General features: G+C 37.8%; 1 protein-coding gene across 3 annotated transcripts in view; it reads left to right on the forward strand.

Annotated features, from left to right (window-relative positions):
- The window catches only part of slc4a10b (solute carrier family 4 member 10b), a 38,748-nt gene that overhangs the window by 5,565 nt on the left and 7,599 nt on the right, over positions 1 to 25,584 (forward strand). For 2 of the 3 annotated variants that reach the window (XM_056754250.1, XM_056754251.1), the window contains exons 3-17: positions 5,714 to 5,789; positions 9,859 to 10,002; positions 10,729 to 10,894; positions 11,781 to 11,941; positions 13,363 to 13,551; positions 17,389 to 17,477; positions 18,418 to 18,575; positions 19,023 to 19,110; positions 20,440 to 20,586; positions 21,218 to 21,312; positions 22,540 to 22,714; positions 23,396 to 23,529; positions 24,599 to 24,844; positions 24,916 to 25,021; positions 25,313 to 25,474. In XM_056754250.1, coding sequence (XP_056610228.1) covers positions 5,714 to 5,789; positions 9,859 to 10,002; positions 10,729 to 10,894; positions 11,781 to 11,941; positions 13,363 to 13,551; positions 17,389 to 17,477; positions 18,418 to 18,575; positions 19,023 to 19,110; positions 20,440 to 20,586; positions 21,218 to 21,312; positions 22,540 to 22,714; positions 23,396 to 23,529; positions 24,599 to 24,844; positions 24,916 to 25,021; positions 25,313 to 25,474 — 2,136 coding nt within the window. The remainder of the gene's footprint in view (positions 1 to 5,713; positions 5,790 to 9,858; positions 10,003 to 10,728; positions 10,895 to 11,780; positions 11,942 to 13,362; positions 13,552 to 17,388; positions 17,478 to 18,417; positions 18,576 to 19,022; positions 19,111 to 20,439; positions 20,587 to 21,217; positions 21,313 to 22,539; positions 22,715 to 23,395; positions 23,530 to 24,598; positions 24,845 to 24,915; positions 25,022 to 25,312; positions 25,475 to 25,584) is intronic. The other variant, XM_056754252.1, reaches the window with a different exon arrangement.

Below are 25,584 nucleotides of genomic sequence, written 5' to 3' on the forward strand. Positions count from 1 at the left end.
CGTCTAACTTTAAAATGTATGCTTTAATGTATCCTTCTCACATTTGTATACTTTTTTAATAAGAATAATTCATGTAGTTTTATTTTATTTACTTGAATGAATTTAAAAGAGACGTTTCATGTTTATACTTGAATCACTTCTTAACTAATCAAGGTTGATGTAGGATATAGAAAGTAATTAGTAATAAGACATTAATTACTTTTTGGGAAGAGTAATTTGTACAGTAACTAATTACACTATTGCATATGTAATTAGTAACTAGTAATTAGTTACTTTTTCAGAGTTACTTACCAACACTGACTGTGACATAACCAATATGAGACAAGTTTTAACGACAAGCTTGTTTTGCACACATTAAGTAATTTATGAAATGACCACTTTAAGACGGTTTGGCCAATAAGAGCTCAGTGTTCTCAATGTATTATTTATCCCAACTGTGCAGTCAGCATTTGGAAATGCTGTACTACAGTATTTAGATCCCATGACAACAAATATGATACATGTGTGTGTAGTGTACATTGCAGATTATTATTTGCTCAGGGTGACGCAAGTCTTCTAAAGCAGAGGTTTTTATCTTTGTCTTGAGGAATTTTTCATGTCTCCCTGTTTAAGCCTGTTTAACAGCTGATGAGTTGAATCAGGTGCTTTAAATAGATAGACATGTAAAACATTCTGGGAGCGCAAGCCGGAGTACAGGAATTGAAACATGTAGAGTGTTTTACAAGAAGCCACTTTTATTTATCAGCAGTCTGTAGTTTAGTCGAGTAGCTTTCCTGTAGCTCAGTGGTAAGAGCATTGCGTTAACAACGCAAGGTTGTGGGTTTGAACTCAGGGTATTGCACATACCTGTGTATAAATATATAGGATAGCTTTGGATACAAGCGTCTGCCAAATGCATAAATGTAAATGTAGTTCAAATACAGTAAAAATTCACTTATAAAATTAGTTACCTACAATTAATCTGGGATTTTTTTTGTACATTTTTAACTAAACATTCCGAATTACGCGATTAACACAAAGTGTATCAGACTTTACATAGCTGATAGAAAAGATGGTTATGGTATATTTTAAAATACATGGTATCATTGCAAATATTCCATAGGATGTAAATAAGCAAAACTATACAGCATGTATTAAAAACTGTCTGTGGAATTACAAGTTATTATATTTTATTTTTTAATTGATATTAATATTTATTTATACTAATATTTGATTTTATATGAATTGTATTAGAATAAATTAAAACAGTGAAGTTTGTTCCACATAAAGTTTGTTTATGTTATTGTTTTCTCTAACCTATATATCTATATTCAGATTTTTATAGAGTATGTGTGACAATATTTTTGTAAGATGTACATTAGCGGTTACTCTAAAAATGATTGTTTATGCGCCAAAGCTCCAGTCATTGCATGTCTCTTGAGAAAAATAATCCATGATACGCCGTCACAAGATCACTGTTTATAGGCCAGCTTGCTTTGAAACAGTAAGAAAGTCTTTGTTGTGTTGTTGCAGGAAATGTTACTTTGTGAGGTTTAAGTGCACAAAACTTGTTTTTGATGCTAAGAGGATTTCATGTCAATTTGTGTCCATTTTTGTAAACAGCATTAAAATTAAGCTGATTGCTCTTTAGTTTTTGAGTAGAAATCCGAAGGTCTTTTCTTTGTATATTATCCTGAAGGCGAGATTATTGGGGAGAATAATGGACCACTAAACAGAGAAACTTTGCTTCTAAAAAATAAGGCCAAAGTGGTCCTGCCAACTGGAATCTATCGGATCCACAAGAGAATACAATTTATTTAGTCCTTTTGAAATGTCGTCAAAATTTGCAGGCTGTTAAGTCTAAAAGCGGCCCTAACACACGGGGTTTCTGCCGATCTCATATTAATAAGAGTATTTATTTTGATCACATTTATAAAAGACAGACACATCTGTATGATTGTTTCCGAAATCATACTGCGTGTGCGGAGGGAGGGGTAGGCTGAACTAAAGCAACAAAACACAGACATCAGTTTCACTCACCGCATGTGGTTCATGTCCGGCATCTTTTAGTGCTGGGACGGCTCCATATATCAGTTTCAAACGATCTCCAAATCCAGCGTTATATCCACCGTTTATTTACATTCATCACCCAAATGCAGTGAACAAACAAACACCTGAACTTCGCGAACATATGCTCTCCATCTCTCTCTCCTGCACACAAGTGAAAGTGACGTCTGCTCATGCTCTTTCTCCTATATTGTTGCAGCACCCCTTTAAATAGGATAACTTTTAATTCGAAGAAACTAACAAATCTATTGATTACCCACACAACTCTTCCAAGTTCCAGGTGAAATAAAGAACTTCCCAAAACCTGGAAATAGCAACCGGCAAATCAGACTGGAACAACTAACTTCATCAAGCTGTGGTCATTTTTATGTGCATCAGGACTGTAAATGTGTCTACTGACTGCTTCAGTGATTTATACCGAAGCAGAAAACAACAAACAAATAAATGCTTGTTCAGCATTGTGCTGTATGCAGCTGTATCCTAACATTGATTTGAGTAAACAGACATCCTGTAGTATTGGGTTAGTGACATGGAATCCGCACTGTTTATTGATCTTACAGAAGGATGTTCAGAACAGTCGCTCTGTATTGACTGAAAGATGCAAAGCATCTATTTATAATTTTGTTTTGTTGAGACACCCATATTGCTGAAAGGTTGTTCTGTGTTCACGAGGCTTATTGAAATTCTCAGTTGTGTTTCATTTAAGTATGATGAAGTTTATTAACAGACAGATTCAACACAGAGAGTTTTGCCATTCCCAATATTGCGGACTCATTGATGCCTCACATTTGATCAAGCCGTCAATGCAGCGATGAATAACTGTGCGTTCACACCACCGCCATCGAGAGCGTCAGAGTGGCTGTAAGTCATTCATTTCATTGTGAGCTGGCAGCGGCGCGTCTTGGACGTTGAGGGCGTCGAGGAGTGTTGAAATCAGGTCAACTTTATGGTAATGACCTATGACGCGGTTCGGCGGCAACCAATCGGAACGTAGCTTGAGAGGATTCCAGAGAACTTGAGAGGATTCCAGAGAATGCAGCCGTGTATACTTTTGTCTACGTTAGAGCGCCAGAGCGTCCACGAATCTTTCTACAGCGTTGTAAGCAGGGCGACCAGAACCATTTTTAACGCTCTAGACGGCATAGGTGTGAATGCACAGTAAGACTTTTTTTGCTGTCCTGAGAAGGTGAAGCCAAACCAGTAAATATTTGCTAATTATAATGGTACAATCTCTCAAGCTTGACCTATAGAGATAAATTACATTTATAAGATGTTCCAGTCTGTAATAGATCAGCACCTCACAATTTGAAGAGATGTTTACATTTTCTGAGGTCTGTGTTTTATGATCATCTTTGCTTGTGTGAGTGTGTCACTTTGTTTTTCTGGATTACGCTTTAGGATGTGTGCAGAACTCCACACTGCAGGAGAACTTCTGGTGTTGTGGTTGTACATAAGAGGGAGGTTCAGGATAAAGGGATTAGACTTTATGCAGATTGCGCGCTCTTTGTGTATTTGGCAGGGAAAAGGCACTCATCTGAATGAGAGAATGGTTGGTGTGTGTGCGAGCACAAGTCTTGACTGTATTCTAAAAAAACAGTAGAGTACCGTAAAATATACAGTCCCCCAGATGACATCATTTGACACTGATATAGGATAACAGATGCGGATCTATAGTATTGGAAGCTCAAAGATCCCTAGTGTTTGTTAACATTATTAAATGCAGAAGTATAGTTTTCTGTATTTATTAATCTTTCAGTAAATGTTGAAATGAACATGATGTTGAACTATGATTATAAAGGCTGTAGATGTTTTGTTTGTTCGTGTTAGCAAATAATAATACCATCCTATTGTAAGTGTTACCTAGTATATAGGTTGAATGCACTGTAAGTGGAGTTGGATGAAAGTCTGTCAATGCACAGGTTTAATTCATGGCTGCCTGTAGAAGGTGCCCTTGATGTTTTTTTTCTTCCGTAGACTTACGTCAGTGTGGGGGCTGATGATGCATGAGATGTCTGTGTGTGTGCGCTAACGTCTACTGGCCACATGCACGCACACACACACACACACACACTCTTTTTATTTACTTAAAGATTTAATGACTTGAAATAAATATTGCACCTAAAAATTGAAAAATGTCAATTGTTCACCTTCATGTAATTAAAACCTGTCTATGACTCTTTCTTCTGTCGAACACAAAAGAAGATATTTTGAGAAATATCTCAATGGTTTTTTGTTCCTATAAATGAAGTCAATTGAAAGTTAATGTTGCTTGGTTACCGACAGTCCTCAAAATATATTTTAAGGAAAGAAACTCTTTTGTTTGGAATGACATGAGGGTGTGCAAGTTTTAAAGAAATATATATTTTAGTAAACAGTCCCTTCTTGGTCTGATTATGTACACGTCATCTATTCAAATGTTGTGTTAAAGAAGCGATGTAATAGCGATTGAATATCACCAAAATGTTGATTCTGAGACACCTTTGTACCTCTAATATTTTACCCACGCCTATTGAAGCACATTTAAGTTCTTATATTAAGACTGAGATTTCCACCTTGCTATGCACCGTCTGTTTTAATAACGAAATATTTAAAACATCCACATGTTACGTCTAACGGGTGGTCAGTAGTGCTTTTCAGGACAAATGCCCAAATCCAACCAGCTTACTCAACGCTTTCTGACAGGAAATCTAAGCAAGAAAAACAGGAAAACTCTTTTAACCGTATTTAGTAGACTAACAGACATTCTTGTGCACTTAAAGAGACAGTTCGGCCGAAAATTTTAATGATTTACTCTTCCTCATTTTATTCCAAACCTGTGTGAATTGTGTCGTTCCGCTAAACACTAGAAGAGATATTTGGAAGAATGTTTGTAACCAAACAGTTCGGGGGCACCATTGACTACCATTGGACAGAATAAAACTACTGTAATCAATAGTGCCCCAGAACTGTTTGGTTTCCCACGTTCTAAATATCTTCTTTTGTATTTTTATAGAAATTTTATACAGTTTTGGAACAACTCTGGTAAACGTCGACAGAATGTTCTACTTTTGGGTGAACTGTCACTTTAAGAAATGTCTTAATGTGATGCGAGTGAGAAACATAAACATGAAAGTCTTCGTTGAGGCTGCTTGTGTTTTGTAAAAAGGTGCGAGAAAACATGTCCCTCGTGATCAGAATTGTGAATGCAAAGGACTCTGGGTTCACATCATGTTCTCTTTTGCATAATTTCACATATGATTTCATAAGGAGATGCTGAAGCTGTTGACTACATTTGTTACCATGGAAACAGTCATGTAGTTGGAAATCCCTTTCCATAGGAATGAATTATTTCTCTTTTTTTAAGTGACAGTGCACCTTAAAATAAAAGTTCTGGTGACATGTACTCGCCCTCACATCACTCCAAACCTGTGTGCTGTTCCACCCAGCACCTTAGCAACCACCCAGAACACCTTAGCAACCACACAAGAAATTATTAAAAACCAGTAAGAACACACGTGAGTGGTGTATGTAGTGTTTGTGTGTCTGTGAATATCGGTCTCAGTTAGGACAAAATGCTGACGGTGAGAGACACATTTATCATGCCCTGTCAGTCTGAGAAAGACCACGATACTGACACCTCTCTCTCTCTCTCTCTCTCGCTCTCTCTCTCGCTCTCTCTCTTCCACAGAGACATGAAGATGAGGCTGTTGTGGATCGAGGAGGAAACTTGCTTAAAGCCCCCTTTGAGAAGGAGGATCTAGAAGGTAAAGACAGCACACATGTGTTTTGAATAACACTGACACACACGTGCACAGAACAATTCTTCAGTGGTGATAACGGGTTGTTAATAGCTCAGAATATCACATGTGTCTACACTGGATGTACAGTATCAGCACTGCTGTTATAATCTCTCTGTAATGGCCTGTAGCCGTCAGCTGATGGATGCCCCGATTCTATTTTTGAAGCACTGCAGAGCAACAGCAGACATTATTTTCCCTATCCGCCTGAAATGAAATCTTTTATCACAGGCTGTGCTAGGCTGAACCGCTGAACATGCTGCATTACAAACTGTGGTGTGGTCTTTGGATCATTTTTAGTTCTTGGTGTGGGAACTTCCTTTTGTTTTTAGTAATCTTTTATTTGTAAGTTATTATACGTCCATCTTTGACATGTGAATGTAACTAAGGTTGTGATTGGTCAAGGTGAAAGGATATGACATTGGGTGATCCAGTGTAAACGAAATGTGATGGGTTTTTATGACTTTTATATTGTATATTCTGTCACCTAAACCCAACCCTTACACAAAATTGTATACATCTGTACATTTTCGAGAGAAAAAATGTCCATTTGGTATATTCCCATTCATAAACACACACGAACGCACAAACAGTTTTGCTGGTTGTTGATGTTATGGATTACTGGTTTCATACCAAGCTAGCATTATTTTCCAAACCCAACCCAAGCGGTTCATGTTAGCCTGAGAGAAACGTCTGTGGGTGGCATATCAAGAGCACAACCTACCAACACATTGTGACACAAGAGACGTGTGTGTTTGTGTGTGTGTATTTAACTGTCTCTCTGATGGTGGGTGGATGTACACTTAATGTTTGAGAGCGTTTCACAAGGGAAAGAATTAAAATAAACATCTACTCCAAGCGTCTTCTCAAAGGACACACGTGACATCGGCGACGGTCCTGCCCCTGTGCGCTATTTTTACCATCTGCCATCCGTCAGTGAGAAAGATCCGGCGCGTGTTTGTCTGACAAAGAGAATAATTACAGTATCATATATAAATAAATGGGTCTGCCATCCTCTTGGCATCTCTAAATAGAGATTCCATATCCTACACATTTCTAAAAATAATAATATGCTCCATTTTTATTTTTGTAACTTATTTACCTCAAAATTGTTTGGCAAAAAAACAACAGTGTGTCGGGGAATATGGGTCTTGTTGTTATTGTACACAAATTATACATAGAGCGATCAAATGACTGCAATTTTATAGATATAGATATAAAGTTTCATGTTTTGTTGATTTTTTATTGACTAAAGCAGTCATTCTTCTAGATCTTGACTCAAAGGGCTGGGACGATAAATTGTGTAATTTTTATGCTCAGTTTCTCAATTAATTACTTTAAAATGCCTGCCACATCCGAAAGCCAGATGGCGCTCTCGCGAAGAAACTCTGAATGTGGGACGTCGGCTATTGCTGATAGTTACTTATTCGTTACCAATTCGCCTACTTATACAATGCCCTTAAAGTATGTACTGTTTTTGCTATGAAAAGTATATTTGCTACTAAAAGTATATACATTTTAGTGCCTAGCTAAACTTTATGGACGCACTGGGACATACTAACGCTAGCGAAAGTGGCCGTTGTTGCCTAGACGACACTGTGATCCTTAACTGTCACCAACATCAAAATACAGCTCTTTTTTTGCATTTAATTATTTATTCATTTATTATATTGTATTTATGGTTTACTGTATGGTTGCATTTATTAATATAGCGAAGCATCTTTTATTTAATTTGATTAATGGAGTGTAGTGTTACTAACTGCGCTCTCTCGCGGTGAGTTGTGGGAAATTTCAGCTGTTATGTGTCCATGGATTCACACTTCAAATTTTTCACCCGAAACGGCAGACCATCCGGGTACTTTGAGAATACTCATTTCCATGATTTTGGACATACTGATTCTATTTTCGAAGACTATTAAGGATGCACATGTCCGAAATCCCCCACTATTCCCTACACTAGTTCACTAATATACTTCACTTTAAAGTCCCAGTGAAATTAAAATTGACAAATCTTATCTTTTCAAGAAATATTGCAGCGTTTATCGCGAGCATCAGGATAGATGGCTAGCAGCTAGCCGTGAGTGTACATTGGTTGTACACTCGTTATTATGATGCATCATGGGATTGAATGAGTGCACTCATTCTGCATTCATTCATTTATTTATTTATTTAGAAATTAGATATTATTTATTAGAATGATCTTACTCGTTGTATAAACACCATGCACTGTGCTGTGTTTTAACTTTTCTGTTCTTCCTGTTTGCCCCTGTAAAGCTGCTTCGAAACAATACACATTGTGAAAAGCGCTATATAAATAAACTTGAATTGAATTGAACTCAACAATGTCCATTATGAATTCGGCCACAACTAAAATGTATGTCCCCTCAGTGCACTATATTAGTGTATAGGGGACTTTTTTGGACACAGCCGTAGTTCCAGGAAATGCTCATGTGGTCATATTCTCTCGCTGTTCTTCAAACCTACCGCTGGATTTTCATGATAATAAAGTATATTTATAATGATGATGTTTGACGAGTGTTGCTTTTTCAAATTTATGTTACAAACGATTCAATCTCGTGGTGATTTTAGATCATAGGTACTTCCTACTAACCAAAGAGCCATAGTTGAGCTGTAGAGGAGCTGTGCATAAAACACAGAATCGAATCCTTTGCGATTTCAGAATTGACATAGACAGGTTTAATGAGTTTTATCACTGTTTTCCCCTCTGCCTGAGCCTCCTTCATTTCTTCACAATGCTGAGTATCAGTTCACACCCCAAGCTCACATACAACATTTTTAATACATTTTAATTAGATTTTTTAATAAAATGGTGATCACTTTTGGCCGCTTCTGTATATATTTACATCTGCTTAAAGAACATGTCAAAGCTAACAGATGTTGACTAAAAAACACCAAACCCAGGTGGACTGTTAAGATGCTAATGTTAAGAAGTACTGTAGCATCATGGCGAGTCATGACAGTGGTGGTGCTGATGCAAGAGTCATAGCCTCTCTGTTCCCATAAACTTCACATCACATCCTCTTAGCTAGATAAGACATGCTGGCATTGAGTTTCCCAGATTTCTCTCCTCTTTAGGACGAGTGTCAGTAAGTGTGATGATATTCACAGCTAGGCATAAAAATACTACACGTGACAGAAGAAACGCAATTGAATCTTGAAGATTGAACTTCATCTCTATAACTGTGCAGCATTCTAACAAAATTGTCAGTCTTCGAGAGCTTTGGAAAATGAATAAATAAGCCATGGGGCGTTTTTATGGAGCCATGTAATATCTGATGTAATATAAGGCAAAGAGACCAAGAGAATATATAGATCCAATATAAGCCTTCATCTCAATGCAGCTTTAAACTCCAACAATTTTAAACTGGCTAGAAAGCGCAAGTTATTTTCATTTAAATCTCTGTTTTGAACATTTGAAGGCTTTATATCTTTGTGTAAGTCTTTATACTGTATGTTATGTGTGTGCTTGTGTTTACATTTTCCTTTGAATCCAATAATGTCAACAGGATTGTCCGAGGTGTAGGGTGTAATAAATATCTCAGTATGAAAAGCATTGTGTCTCTCAGAGGTCCTTTATACTTTAAAAGCTCTGCATCTGTGTGTGTTTCCATGTAAGCCCATGACAGATGTTATGTCTCAGCCCTGATGATAAACTAAAAAAAAGCTTTCTGTGAGTGTCATTTAGTGGTGCAGGTGGTTAAATTCTGTCTTTCACATTCACTGTCTGGAAATCCGACAGGATTACGGTGAATGGTGTCTGTTTTTAACTTCCTGTGGAAAAATACTCCGGAAATTCGGAAATAATCATATTTGTCACAAAAAAATGCTTTTTTATTAAATGTTAAAAACATTCTGTTTAGACATCCAGTTTTACTCCTGAAGAATGTTTCAAGCCCTTCTGAGGCACCATTTAAGAACTCCCATCGGCATTCTTGAACTTGTTTTTTAATGAAGTATATATTATTTATTATTTTATTTTCCCATAATTATCCTGCCTTCTTGCTTTTATCAACAGGTCACAGGACTCTGTATATCGGGGTTCACGTTCCTCTGGGAAGGAAAACACACAGACGACATCGTCACCATGGAAACAGACACAGGAAGAGAAGCAGAGAGAGAGATTCAGGGGTCGAGGATGGACGCGAATCACCTTCATGCAGTAATCTGCTCTACTTCTCTATCTGATAAATGTCTCGGCCATTGTTCAACAATAATACTAAATGTTTCAGAGGGATAAAGATAGATTAAATAAGGAAAATCGATTCTTTATTTTTAAATTCTTCCAGGGAGCACGCTCTACAATGCGTTATTGTCACATTTTTATTTTCACTTTGATGCTCTGTTCTATTTGACTGTTTTTTGAAGCTCTCTCTCTCTCTCTCTTCCTTCCTCCCCCTCGCTTTCTTTCTCTCCGTTGCTCTGATTTGTGCACTTTGTGATCTAGTGAGTAAGTGCATGTTGCTCATTTATCAAGCCATCGGAGGCTGATGACTCAGTTTGTAAGAGAACATGAATTGCTGCTGAAATATCAGATATAATACAGAATGTAGGCCTAACAAATCTCGCTACTCGCTTATATAACTGTATTTATAGTTATTATTCTCATTATTCAGTGAGGTCAGAAAGAAGTCAGGGATTCAGGGTTTGATGTATTTAATTGATTTATTAGTTCGATTACCATAGAAAACAAGATAACAATAATAAACAACGCACACATTTGCAGTATGGTAATGCACTTATGATGAGATGCACAGGATCAGGCAATAAATCAAAAGGACACCCAAAAAATGTACACTTTATTCATGTATTCTTGAGTCTTGCATGATTGTTTTAAATAGGTCTCTGATGCTGTAAACTGAGGTTGTGTGACCTCTAGCCTTTGCAGCTGGTTCTGTTCTGTGTTCTGGCACAGATACTCCATCACAGAGGGTTCAGTTTCTTCTGGGTACCGAAGATGATGACGAAGAACACATACCACACGACCTCTTCACTGAGCTGGATGAAATCTGTCTCCGTGAGGGAGAAGATGCTGAGTGGAGAGAAACAGCCAGGTAGTGATCTCAGTGGTACTAACAGCCAATCGGTGTTGACATCATACAGTCACGTGACATTAAGGGTCATGTGATTGGCTCAAAACATGCGGCAGCAGAACTATTGTGTGTGTATGGATGATCATTATATCAAAACACAAAGATTTTTTTGTGATAATTTTAGTAAAGGAACTGACATTATTCTGCAATGTGTCAGTGTTATAGTTACGCAATATTGGCCAAAAGTGAAAAATAAATGTCCCAAAAATGTTCAAACTAAATATAGAAAATAATAATACAAATTATACACATTGTTTGCCTCGTTTTTTGTGAGCTTTTTTTTCCGAATATTTTCGATATAAAATTTAAACCAATATTACCTCACGCACTGTAGTTTGACAAATAATTGTGCCGAATAAATACCCATTTTAGTTTAATCGCCTCCCAATAAACCTCATGTTTGAAAGGTTTATTCAAACCTGATGGCTCATTAAACGCAAATATTGTACAAATATGTCCTCCAGCCATCGCTTTTGAAAGCATGAATAGTGTTTAATACATTACATCTGTTGAGCGGCATTATTCCAAGAGAGCTATTTACATTTACATTACATTTATGCATTTGGCAGATGCTTTAAAGCTTCATAGCTATAGTTGGATTACATAAACAACCATTGTGTGCGTTTGTAGACAAGGGTAAAGACATCTCTTACAATGATAACAATTGCTACATTGTCATATGTCATCACATTTTAATTGCATATGCACAGTTTTTTATTTACATTTATTAACCAATAATGATTTCATCTTTGGCGCTTGATAACAGCAGTATTTTGCAACACCATTTTTTTTCAGCATCTGTGTCTGCAGGTGTCTGTCTCTTTAACTCTGTCCGTGTCTCGTGCAGGTGGCTGAAGTTTGAAGAGGACGTGGAGGACGGTGGGGAGAGGTGGAGTAAACCCTACGTGGCCACTCTCTCTCTTCACAGTCTCTTTGAGCTCCGCAGCTGCATTATTAACGGAACCGTTATGCTGGATATGAGAGCCAGTTCTCTGGAGGAGATCGCTGGTAAAAACAACCTTCATGTCTACTCCCTTCTAAGACTTAGGTCAAACCCTCATGTCTGATTGATTTCGTTGGCCTTGCCTGCTATGTTGGATTATTTGTTTGCGCTGAGCTTGTTGCAGTGCATTCTGGCATTGCCTTTTGCTCAAAGAAAGTGTTTTAGAAAGCCCCATTATTTTTTGTTTGGCGTTCCTAAAAGATGTCTTTGTCACATTATCTTGTTGTAATGGGCTGTGGATGTGTCAGTGTTCCTGTCACAGAACACTTTATGCAGAGTTTTACACCTCATTCTCGGTGGGATTTGTGTAAAACAGCTCCATCCGTGTGTATAGCACCACATGATTTAAAGCTCAGGTAATAGTCCATATGTAGGCTACAACGTTCTGAGATTCAGTATTTAAAGATTTTGGGAGGACGAAGTGTTGCATATTTTTCAAAACTGAGAATGCATTTGAAATTTTAATTCAAAGGCATTTGTGATAATTGCTCTAGATGCTTTCCCATATGACTTACTCCTACACACATACATAATTATGTTATCATAAGGATGTTTACCTTTTTACTTGTAGAAATGAATATATACATATTTTTTATTAATTTGCATTTTATAGAGAGAACTTATCATTTCTTAGAATGCCGTAAATTAGCTTAAAGTATTTATAACAGAGTCAATCAACCTCAAGCAGGCTTACAAGACGGAAGCTGTTAAAATCCATCGTCTTCAAGCGCCGGTTATGAATTATACAGTGTTCACAACTTAACACTCACGGAAGCATGTGAATTGAACATTTCTTCAAGGTTTTATACTCTGTTTCATCGCTCAGATTGATCAATATCATCATCAATGTTTCTAGCAATTTGAAGAACAGGAATAGACTCAAATAAGGCAGAGATGATTTTTTTTGCCCAACATCTATTCTAGTCATTTCATAAGCACATTAGCTCCTTTAGCCAGACATCATGATCCAGATTGAGTTGTGTTAAGAATGAATAATTGTAACTATTTTTTTGTAAAAATTAATTATTAACACTTCGGTGAAACATTAGCAAAAAATAACCATGCGGCGTGAGATTCATTTTACATTTTAAATTGATATAAACATGCAGAAGGGGGGCACGGTGGCTTAGTGGTTAGCACGTTCGCCTCACAACTCCAGGGTTGGGGGTTCGATTCAATGATCTTCAAAATAGAACATACCTTCTTTCGTGTTCTGTAGAAGAAAGAAAGTCAATCAGGTTTGGAATAACATGAGAGTGTGTAAATGATGAAAGAATTTTCATTTTTAGGTGATCCTTTAACAACAAGATGAAATTCGTTTTGATTTATTTACTCACAAAATAAAATCACAAAATAAAAAAAAAATATTGCACAAAAGGATTCATCCGTTGTTTGTATCTGTTATGTTGTGTGTTGTATGTTTCAGACATGGTGTTGGATCAACAGGAAGTGATTGGGCATCTAGAAGACGATGTTCGGAAGAAGATCAAAGACGCTCTTTTGAAACAACATCACCATCAGAACCAGAAGAAACTAGCCAACCGCATTCCTATCGTCCGCTCGTTCGCTGACATCGGCAAGAGGCAATCTGAGACCAACTGCGTGGACAAAAACGGTATTGATTCTTCATTGCACAGTGAATGTGGGACTTTTCTAAATGACTAGTAAATAATGTTGCTAGCTGGGACATTTCAGACAAGGGTAGTGAATTTTTTTAAAGACATTTTAGCCATCACAAGGCAAAGGCAGTCAATGTAGATTGAAGATGAATACAGAACAGAAGAACTAGTTGTTCATGCAGAGACACTGACAGCGTGTGCTGTGTTAATAAATCATAAATCGTGACTTTGACTCTCTGTGTACTGTAGTGGTTCTCATCAGTCATGCTGTTTGGTGTTAACACACGAGAGAGAGAGAGAGAGAGAGAGAGAGAGATACTTAGCCATCATTTCATGGTTGTTTACTTACTAAAAGGATGTTAATAAGTGTTATGGTCTCAAATTTAATTTAATATCAAACAGGTAATATCACACAACCACATGAAGCCAAATCATTGCTATGATTATTGATTATCACACGTTCAGGGGCAAGATTCACAAAACATTTTAAGAAAACAAAATCCTTCTTAACTGCTATTTTTTATCTTAAATACAAGTTTAAGTAAAATGTTACAAAAAAGTTATTCTTAACAAAAAGTTATTGCAAACTGTTGTAAACAATATCTTTAAGTTGAGATAACCCCAAAGTTGACATAAAGGGTAGAAAAGTTAAATGGGGCGACACGATTAAAAATCACAAATTTATACTTGCCAAAAATGATTCTTCCCAAAAATGAGTTTAGGAATGAGCAAACAAATCTTACCCAACATTTACTCTAAAATGAACATATATCATATATCTAATACTATATAGAGGAATTGTCATCAATTGTTTATTTTTATAAAATTAAAAACATTATCTTTGTCTTTCGTCTTAACATTTTTTGTGAATCTGGCTCCTGGAGTTACTCTTTCTGTGCACACGAGGAACAAGAATGTAGTAGATTCACTCCACATTTACTGTCATTTTGCTTGTGACTTCCACCGTAAACAAAATCGTCTTCAATTCAAATGAATCCAATTTGTGACACTGGACCACAAAAGCAGTCATAAAAAGCACGGGTATATTTGAAGAGTTTGGTTCCAAAATCAATCAAACTGCAGTTGGTTTGTTTTGACTTAAGCCATATTAACTAAAAAATACAGCTAACTAACACAACATGACACAATAAAAATGATAACATAATAAAAACGTTTTATTCTCATTTTGGAACCAAACTGTTAATTTGTAGCAGTAGCCAGCTTGGATGGGTCACATTTTTATTTTATACCAAAAATCATTAGGATATTAAGTAAAGATCATGTTCCATGAAGATTTTTGTACCGTAAATATATCAAATTTGTGAGTGGATGCAGCAAAATCGGCAATAAAAATGGCCAGAAACCTGCCTACAAACATCGCTCGCTGCTACCCGTATCTATGTACAGCTTTCGACCTTCAATGTCATTACAGCGGTAAGCCAACAGAGAGCATTAAAACAAACCTGTTTCTTCTTAGCATAGGCCTGCAACAGTGCCTCTGATGGATGGCTTTAAAGGTGATTTTCTCAATATTTTCATGTTTTTTGCTCCTTCAGATTTACAAATAGTTGTATCTCGACCAAATATTAACCATACATCAATGGAAAGCTTGGAATTTGCTTTCAGATGTTTTATACATAAAAGTTGACCCGTATGACTGGTTTTGTGGTCAAGGGTCACATTTAAATGTTATGTTTCTTTTGACAGTCTCTTGCTGCATTCTGTGGATCACAGATTCATTCATTGTCAGATTTTGTGTCTGTGTTCTGTGTCAGAGTTTGTTCATCTCTGCTGTCTTGTGTCATTTTCAAATATCTGTGTGTATGTGTCTGACAGGCGCTTCGTCTAATCTCTTTAAGTCTCCTTTGTGGCGGTCAGTTCATTCTGATGGGGGTGACTGGCAGGTCTCTTCCTGCTCTCCATGTTGGCTCCTCTGCTGCTCTTCTAGCGTGTCTATCACCTCACCTCTTCCCCCCTCATCCACATCCACTCACCTGACCCAGAACCTAAACACCACAGGCGTCGCCTTCCGCCTGGAAACAGACGACGGCTCGGATCCAGGCAACTTTTAACTTGAGAGACTTTCTGCTGTAGTTCTTCCTAAAACATAGCTTGTAAAGGTGTTTATCTTGGGGAATAGGTTGCACGTGGTAAACACTGAATGTTAAAAAGCGGTGGAATGTAAATACACTTTTTGGCAGAAGAGTGAGTAGAGCTTCAATATCTTAAAAACAAATTACTCTGTCTCTACACCAGACGTGCATTGCTCTGCATTTTGAAGCTGTTTCCACTGGGAAATTTGAGATATAAATGCTTTGGTTTTTAAATGTACTTTTCATGTTATATGTACTTTTTTAATAATTGTGCACAATGTTAACATTGTTACAAATGCATGTGCACGTGGTTCGAAACCAAAGCTGATTAAAATGAAAAAGAAAGCCAGAAACGGTTTTAATGTCGAGCTGTTTTGCTGACAAACGCATCAAAACAGTACTTCAATAAAATCCGACCTAACCAGCTTCTCCGTTACCCATCGATTTACTATAGTAAAAATATTTTTGGCACTTTCATTTACCATTTATTTTACTATAATTTTGCTACAAATGCCATGGAAACAGATTAATTGCATTCAATGTAAACAGTGCAACAAATATTGTTAAGTTAAAACTAAGTCCATCTTCCCGGCTGAATGTATTTATTGGCATTTAGCTCTTAAAAATATCTATTATGTTACAGTTTTTATGCTGTGTATCTCAGTAGTTAAATAGTGTAATTTGCACATATATATTTAATATGACAGGAAGGTGAAGGCTAAGCAGAAATGTATCACCTTTATACAGGGCTTATGTTTGGGAAGTTTGCCAGCTTCCCACACGCTCACGCAAGACCACCAGACCCCTCATCATTAATGCAATAATTCACCCAGCGTGCCGAGCCAAAGCCACATTAAAACAGCAGCGATAATGACTAATAAACACAACCTGTCTGTGAATGAGGGGTTTGGTGACGCTGCATCATGCATAGAGACGTTCGGTTTGCTTTTAGAGTAGAGCGCAATCTTTGATTTTCTGCTGATTATTTCTACTTTTAAAGATGTTTCAATCAGTCGTGTTGGTTGAAAGATGTCTGGAATCATAACAGACCCCCATTGCAATCATCTATCATACCGTCCATATTCTTCAATCATTCAAGACTCATGAGACTCCACATTAAATCTTGAGATACAGCCAATGCAACGTACTTGAGGGAAGAGCACCACCCGAGCCCTTCGTGCAATTTACATTAATGCATTTGACTCTCATACAAAACAACTCAAAACGATTCACCCAAAACTATTAACTCACCCTCGAGTTGTATCAATTTCTTTGTTCTGATGAACTCAAAGATATTTGGAAGAATGGTTGTAACTAAATAGTTCTTGGCCAACATTGACTACCATAGAAGGAAAAATGTCAACTGTTGTCAAAGTGCTCCAGTGCTATTTGCTTTCATTCATTCTTCAAAATATCTTCTTTTGTTATCAACAGAACAAAGACATTTATAAAGCTATTTTCCCACTATGGTTGTCAATGGTGGCCAAGAAATGTTTGCTTACAAGCATTCTTCCAAAGATCTTTCTCTGAGCTCATCAGAACAAAGACATTCATACAGATTTGAAACAACTCAAGGGTGAGTAAAATGAAGACAGAATTTTTACTTTTGGGTGAACCGTTCCTTTAAGTATACTACTTTACTTTTGATGCTCTAGCATTGGTTGTATTGATGGTTAGATTGTGCTCTCAGGGTTTCTAGAAAAGTGCTATCTTCTGAGTATCATGTCTCTATTTCTCCAGGGCAGATGATGTCCCCCCAGTCTCAACCCATCACCACAGAAGGCAAAAGTGACGTCAGCCGTGAGAACAGCGCAGTGGACTTCAGTAAGGTAATAGTGCAGAAGAAGTTGTGAACCAATCATCAATAACACAAAGGCCAAAGTGATTTTCCACCGAAGATTGTTTTATCGTTCACTCACTTTCGTGTAAATATTTACTCCCTGGTGAAACATGATAGGTGATGTTCGGCAGAATGATTTACTTTTTCCACTGGTTTATACTGTCGAGAAAAAGTATTTAAGCAATTTCCATCACTGCTGTATTCAAAGTTTCGTCAGGCCACATGATAGCTTTGTGTTCTGAACAAACTGAAATTGTTATCCAGTTTTATCATAATTTAATAGTGCTTTATTGTCCTTTTTAGAGCACGGCATTAAAATTCACTGTGTCGGCTGTCCCTGTGCTCAGAAATCTACTTTTTTGTTTTCTAAAAAGGGTGAGGAACATGAAATATAGAGATGAAGTTTTCGTCCAATGAATTGTGCCTTTCAATCACATGAAAGGTTCAGGGCTTACGGTTCTGTAGGTTTATTTTCAACTGCCCTTTTCAACTGAGGATTAGGATTTTAAAGTCACATTGCACCTAATTTCAGGTGTACTGTACATAACATAAAACTGTTACTGGTGTTAAGCGGGTCTTCTGCTCGTGATCTCATGAACAGATGCTAGAGTGTCTGTGCTCATATGGGTCATGACAGGAGACAGATGAAACATACAGCCTATTGCATTATGCAAATAATCTCTTTGTTTTTTATTTATTTACTATTTACTTGACATACTGTATGACCTTTATGATGTCTATGGTGACTATCCATATGGTGATCTATCTATCCGTCCATCCATCTATCGTCCGTCCGTCCGTCTATCATCCTCCAACCAACTATCCATCCACCCACCCACCCATCTATCCATCCATCCATGTCCTGTACTTTTCAATGATGAACATTCAGGTGTGTCATGAATGATCTTGTCTGATTGTTTCATTTATAGATAGATCTTCACTTCATGAAGAAGATTCCTTCGGGTGCAGAGGCCTCTAATATCTTGGTTGGAGAGCTGGAGTTTCTTGACAGACCTGTGGTGGCATTTGTCCGTCTCTCTCCCGCCGTACTTCTGAACGGCCTGGCGGAGGTTCCCATCACTACCAGGTGACTGACTAACTAGCGGCACTTTTAGGTTTTTTACTGGTGGGTCGTGACCCAAAAATGTGTGGCTGGTCTGTTCTGAATGATACTACATACAAATAATAAGCCTCAACTATACAAGTCTGCATAATATCCATAGTAATTATCCCTAAAATGGTTAGAAACTACTTCTCTCATGTGTTAGGATGAATAAATCACACGTTTACTAATGTTAACATATTAAAATAATGTCGTATTCATGAAACTTTTTGCATGATCATATATTTTAGTATTTCCGACCCTTCCCAGCTCAATAATCCATTTCAATGTTCTTAACACATCTTCATTTTCTTTTTGTACAATAAACAATTTGATTGTAGTCGGAATTACTAAGTAAACTAATTTTAGTGGATTCCTGCTTGTCAAACAAAACATGAAAACAACAAAATAAAATCAATATTGTTGTTATAGGTTTCTGTTCATCCTGCTGGGGCCGCTTGGAAAAGGAGCACAATATCACGAAATTGGAAGATCTATCGCGACGTTAATGACAGATGAGGTAAGAATGAATGCAATCTATGGCTCTAAACAGAGTCGTGGATTTGTGGATTTGATCCAGAGGAATGCAAGAAGAACTTTAATTTTCGATTCAAAATTTACACAAAAGGGATGAGATAACAACTACAGTCACCATTTTCTTTCAGCGAAGATAAGCAAGACACAAGGAAAGTGAATGGTGACTGATGCTCTGCGAGGACGAGACATGTGTAAAGTGCTTTACTGGAGTTGCTGTTAACCTGACTGAAGCTCTCGCACTGACATGAAAACTCCTGAGGTCTTTCACAGCTCAGCAGAATCTCTCTCACTTAGTCTTGAGGCGGCAAGATACAGAACAGCTCTAATAACATGCGAATGACTGTTAATGAGCTAGAAAACCACTCGTGTGCCAGGCTGCTGGTTGATGTTGCTACGGCAACATCTTAAGATATACCCTTCAGGCTGCCGAGGAGTATAAAAATGTGAAAATCCACTTTTGAAGTGGACTACATTAACACATTGCAGCAGGGATTTTTAGGCCTTTCTGAAATGACTTACATTGCATGGGAATCTAACTTACAAACTAACACATTGCACTAACAACTGAGCTACAGGAACACAATTGATAAATTATTTGTTTACTTACGAACCTTGAAATCTCATTTAAATCTCATCTGCGGTGAAGATCATCCACGTGAGATTAAATATGGCACAACGTGTCTAAAAGGCATTTCTGAATGAAACGTAAGCACATATGTTGTACGGAATAATTATTCTCTGAATAACTCATTCAAAGCTATTGGGGAATATGTGCAGTTTGGGAATATAGTTCATAAATCGCAGAATTACATGATTTAAAGGGATAGTTCACCAAAAGCTGAAAATTCTGTCATCATTTACACACCCTTGTGTAATTTTATACCTGTATATATTACTTTGTTGTATTGAACAGAGAGAAAGATATTTGGATGAATTTGAGTAATTTTTAGTTTTGAGGCATCATTGACTACCATAGTAGAAAAAATGTAATAGTAGTCAAAGGTGCCTCATAACGTGTTCAACAAAACAGATCAAAATACAATAATTTCCTACTATGGTAGTAAATGATGTCCCAGAACGGAAAATTGCTAACGTTCCTCCAAATATCTTTCTCTGTTTTCATTGGAACAATGGTACAGGTCTGAAACAGCCTGAGGGTAATCAAATGATGACAAAATTTTAATTTTTAGGTGAACTGTCCCTTTAAATGTTCGGTTCAGCTGTTTCTTCAATCCTGATCTACATTATATTTTATCACATCTCCACGTCTCTTTTTTAACCGTAGTGTTCTTGAAATGGTCTTTCTTTTCAGGTTTTCCATGATGTTGCCTATAAAGCTAAAGACCGCAATGATCTGATCGCTGGAATCGATGAATTTCTTGACCAGGTCACAGTTTTGCCCCCGGGAGAATGGGATCCATCTATCAGGATTGAGCCACCAAAAAACGTCCCGTCTCAGGTCAGCAACACATTCCTTAAAGCATCTATTCACAATACATTATTATTTTAACAACATTTAAAAAAAGAGAATGTTTATAAAAATGTATAATTTGTTGTGTAGATATTGAAATTGAGTTTTTAATAAAATTCTTACCAGTTTTTGATGGGGAATAAACGATATTTATACATTCAAATGTGTGTTATCTGCCACAGTTACAGTATGTTCACTGTACATACAGTAATCCTTGCATTATAATGTAGATGTGCATCATTTACTCTTCGCAATCTGTCTCTGTCGGGTTAGAAAGATTAAAAACAAGCATTAAGCGGAAATAATCTATATAGGAAATATTAAAGAGAGGATTAAATGCAAGACCGCATGATAAAAAACTGAAAGCTGTGGATTGTTTTTCTGTGTTCTTAAGTCATCTTAATTATTGTTGTACTGTATATCTTTGAAAAAGCTTCACTGTTCTTTCTCAAAAGTGGGTACAAAGTTGACTTGAAACAAAACGCATCCAGACAGCACCCTCTTACTCCCAAAAATCGAAAACGAAATGTAGTCTGTTGCTGTCAGATCTCCACTGATGTCTGATGTCGGGACGGAAGTGTTATATGCCTCTATATTTTCTCTCTGTTTGATATGATAGGAGAAAAGGAAGATCCCTGGGGTGCCTAACGGAGAACTGGCAGCGACAGAAGAACATGGTGGTCATGGAGGCCCTGAGCTACAGCGCACCGGGAGGTCAGTCTGGAGTGTGTGTGTGTGTGAAAGTGTCACGTGTGGCTTTGTCAGTTCTTGTGAGACCGTTAGGAAAGACAAATCACAGATGAGATCTTACTAATAGGAGAAATCAGTGAAATCAATTTGAGAGACGTTTGCAGAGGTTTCTCGCTTTTGAGAATTGTCTGTTGAAAAATAAAACCATCACCTTTCAAACCCAAACGTTAGCCCGAAACTGTCCGTATTTGACCCAGCCATGTGTTTTAGATGAAATTGATGTCAAACATTTGTAAATTGTCTCCATTAGAAGTCTGAAATCCTCAACATTTCCCATCATTGAACACACTACGTTCAGAGCTCTTTATTCTGCATGTCAACAACAAACTCATTTTACTTCTCCCAATAATATTTAGAAGCAACACCTGAGCAAGAAAATATTCCTCCGGGGAGCCGAATGACATTAAAGGTCATATGAATCTTCTTTGTGTAAAACCAATGACAAATTATACAGCAGAATATTGACGGTTTCATTCTGTGAAAGCAAGTGCCGTGCCACCGAGGACCAGGTTTTCAACTCTCCAGTGAACTGGACGGACGCCATGTTTGACATTTGGTCACACTCTTCCCGTTGAGTGACAGTTTTCACAACTTTGACTGACTTTCTCTCTTCTCACAACAATAATCCCTTCTGTTCTCAGATGGCTCTTTTGTCCCAAATGGTTTTCAGCGATCATGTCTGATCGGCCCTTATTCATATTTCCGACCTAATGGTACATTCATTTTGTGTCCCGTCTCTTAAGGTTTCATCTTTCTGTATTTTTTGGTTTGGATGTGAGCTTTAGGATTTTACAATTTTTACATACATGAAGAAGAACAGAAACTTTTTTCAAGCTTATTTCCCTTCCTCAAACATTTTCTTAAATCACATGTATACAACACATTGAGTATAATGCTTAAAAAAACTTTTATTTGAAATGATCATTCATTCAGTTTTACTTCACTGTTTATTTTTTGCATCTCTGAAGTTACCAGCCAACTGGCAAGTGACTAATTTACCAAATTTGTTTCATTTAGCAAAGCCAATTTTTACTTGCATTTGACGCTTGGCAAGTGTTTTTATACCGTGGTTTAAGTTTCTGTATGAATGTAAATCACCACATTTAGTTTAAGCCAGTTTTCCGTCTCATTCAGAAGTTCGAAGGGTAATAACAATCATCTTATGTGTCTGTGATTTGTTCTTTCTGTCAGGTTGTTTGGTGGATTGTTTCTGGATGTGAAGAGAAAGGCTCCACATTTCTTATCTGATTTCACCGATGCGTTCAGTCTTCAGTGTTTGGCCTCTTTTCTGTTTCTGTACTGCGCCTGTATGTCCCCTGTTATCACCTTCGGAGGACTGCTGGGAGAAGCCACGGAGGGACGCATAGTAAGACATGCGCATGTTCAAACATCCACACAGACACATAGAGTTCATTCATTCTCATGTCAATTAAACCTGAATGTGACTTTTTCCTCTGCGGAACACAAAAGAAGATAGTTTGAGAAATGTCTCAGTGGTTTAGTGTCAATACTCCACAATGGAAGTCAATGGGGTTCAATGTTGTTTGATTCTTCAAAATGTGTCTTCTGATGTATTCAGACAAAGATTAGACTTCAATGATAGCTCACCCGCATGTCCTTCCGTATTTATACTGTATGATGTCATATTTTACTTGAATGGGGAAGGAATAAAAAAGCATTATAAATATGATCTTATGAGGTCTTATTTAATTTCCGTTACAGCTTATTCACAATGATCAGAAGAATGCCAACATTCTACGTTGGCACTTCAATCTAGCATGTTGGGAAACACAGTTGTCGCGATCACACCAACAAACGCCAGCAATTATATGCACAATACATACACTATAACAGACATCGAGCACACAGTATACCGTATTACACATGCTGAGGGATGTTAATTTTGTAAATGTTTTCAGCTCTGATCAGTTAAATAAACAATATAATGACAGGGATGAAAAAAAATATTAACTAACCTTAAGATGCACATGTTGGCCTGTTATTTTGATTATTATAGTGATTTCTGTGTGATATTCTGTAATTCCAGAGTGCCATTGAGTCTCTGTTTGGAGCCTCTATGACTGGGATTGCTTACTCGCTGTTTGCTGGCCAGCCTCTCACTATACTGGGCAGCACTGGACCTGTCCTTGTGTTTGAGAAGATACTCTTCAAATTCTGCAAGTATGTCAAATATCATCCCGTGTTATATTTCTTAGTGCATACATGACTGCTATGACGGATTTCACACTGAAGGATTGTTGGCACTGATGTCTGTGTTTGACTATGAAAGAGTATATAAAGACCTTTCTTTTACTTAATACATTTTATTGGTGTGTGGTATGGCATGTCATTTCAAACACTTCTGCAACCAGCAATAAGCCAGCAGGCAATGGCCTAGCAACCCCCTAGAACACTATAACAACCACATACCAAGGCCCTAACCACCATAGCGAGCCCCAGCAACCATCCAGAACAACATAGCAACCCGCTGGCAATGCCCTAGTAACCAGCCACAACCTAGAATACCATAGCAACCACAGACTAGAACCTGCTGAATTATTTACATTTGCACATTTGGCAGACGCTTTTATCCAAAACGACTTACATTGCATTGTATTATAGATTTGTTTCTGACTATGTGCGATCCCCAGGGATCGAACCCACGACCTTTGCATTGCTAGTGCCAGGCTCTAACCACTAAGCCAGAGGAAGGCTAGGTTCCAGCCAGAATAACCTAGTAACTCTATGCAATGCCCTAGCAACCACTCAGAACCAAGAATACCATAGCAACTACAAGCTAAATCCAGCTGAACCAGCCAGAATAACCTAGCAGCTTGCTGGAAATGCCCTAGCAACTACTCAGAACCCAGAATACCATAGCAACCACAGACTAAAACCAGCTGAACCAGCCAGAATAACCGAGCAGCACACTGGAAATGCCCTAGCAACCACCCAGAACCTAGAATACCAAAGCAAACACAGGCTAGAACTACATAGAATCGAGAATACCTCTACAACCATTTACCAAGGCCCTAGCAACTAGCTGGCAATGTCCTAGCAACCACCGAAAACTTAAAATACAATGGATACATTGAGCCATATAAACCATCTAGAGACTAGAATACCACAGCAACCACATACCAAGGCCTTAGCAACCAGCCAGAACAAACTAGAAACTAGCTGGCAATGCCCTAGTAAGTGGCTACATAGGGCCTAGATAGCCATCATCTCACAGGCTATGTGTTTGCAGGGAATATGGGCTGTCGTACCTGTCCCTCAGGGCGTGTATCGGGCTGTGGACGGCCTTCCTCTGTCTGCTGCTGGTGGCCACTGACGCCAGTTCCCTGGTGTGCTACATAACCCGCTTTACAGAGGAGGCCTTCGCCTCTCTTATATGCATCATCTTCATATATGAGGCCTTGGAGAAGCTCATACATCTCGGAGAGACGTACCCCATCAACATGAACAACAATCTGGAGAAACTGACCTCATACAGGTGAGTTAAATCGACTTTGATATGGACCATTGTGTTCTTTTTCTGTATTTGTGATGACTGTGTTCCTACAGATGTTCCTGCATTGAGCCTGACAGCCCCAGTAATGCCACTGTCCAGTTCTGGGAGAAAAATAACATCTCCACTTCTGAGATCTATTGGGAGGCTTTGGAGGTTCAGGTCAGTCGTGAGGCCAGAGGAGTGTGATGGACGTACATAACATAACATTTAGTACATAATGTTATACATTCCATTGTACGATAGGTATTTTAAGATCCTTATTTCATCAGTATGTGCATTCCCTTGGATTTAAACCCAGTGGTGTAGGGGGATTATATAGTATTTAATCTTCATCTTGGAATGTTTGCATTGCCTTCCACGCAATGAGTAGCTAACAAAATGTTAATATTAATGCTTTTTTAAATATTTTTTTAAATAAAAATGATATTATCTTCGTCTAACTCATTTCAGGACTGCATTGAGAAGAAAGGAGAATTTTTGGGGTCTGGTTGTGGTCCTCATGGTCCGTACATTCCCGATGTTCTCTTCTGGTCTGTGGTTCTGTTCTTCTCCACCGTGGCCATGTCAGCTTTCCTCAAAGAATTCAAGACCAGCCGTTACTTTCCCACGAAGGTACTGTGGTTTATCTCTCCTCACCACAGTGAATCTTTATATCCCGTGACTGATGTAGATGTTTGTGGACTGGCGCCCTCTAGTGTTACTGCAGGCTACTCTTAATTTAA

This window comes from Triplophysa dalaica, chromosome 8 (genome assembly GCF_015846415.1).
Source record: "Triplophysa dalaica isolate WHDGS20190420 chromosome 8, ASM1584641v1, whole genome shotgun sequence".
Lineage (NCBI taxonomy): Eukaryota > Metazoa > Chordata > Actinopteri > Cypriniformes > Nemacheilidae > Triplophysa > Triplophysa dalaica.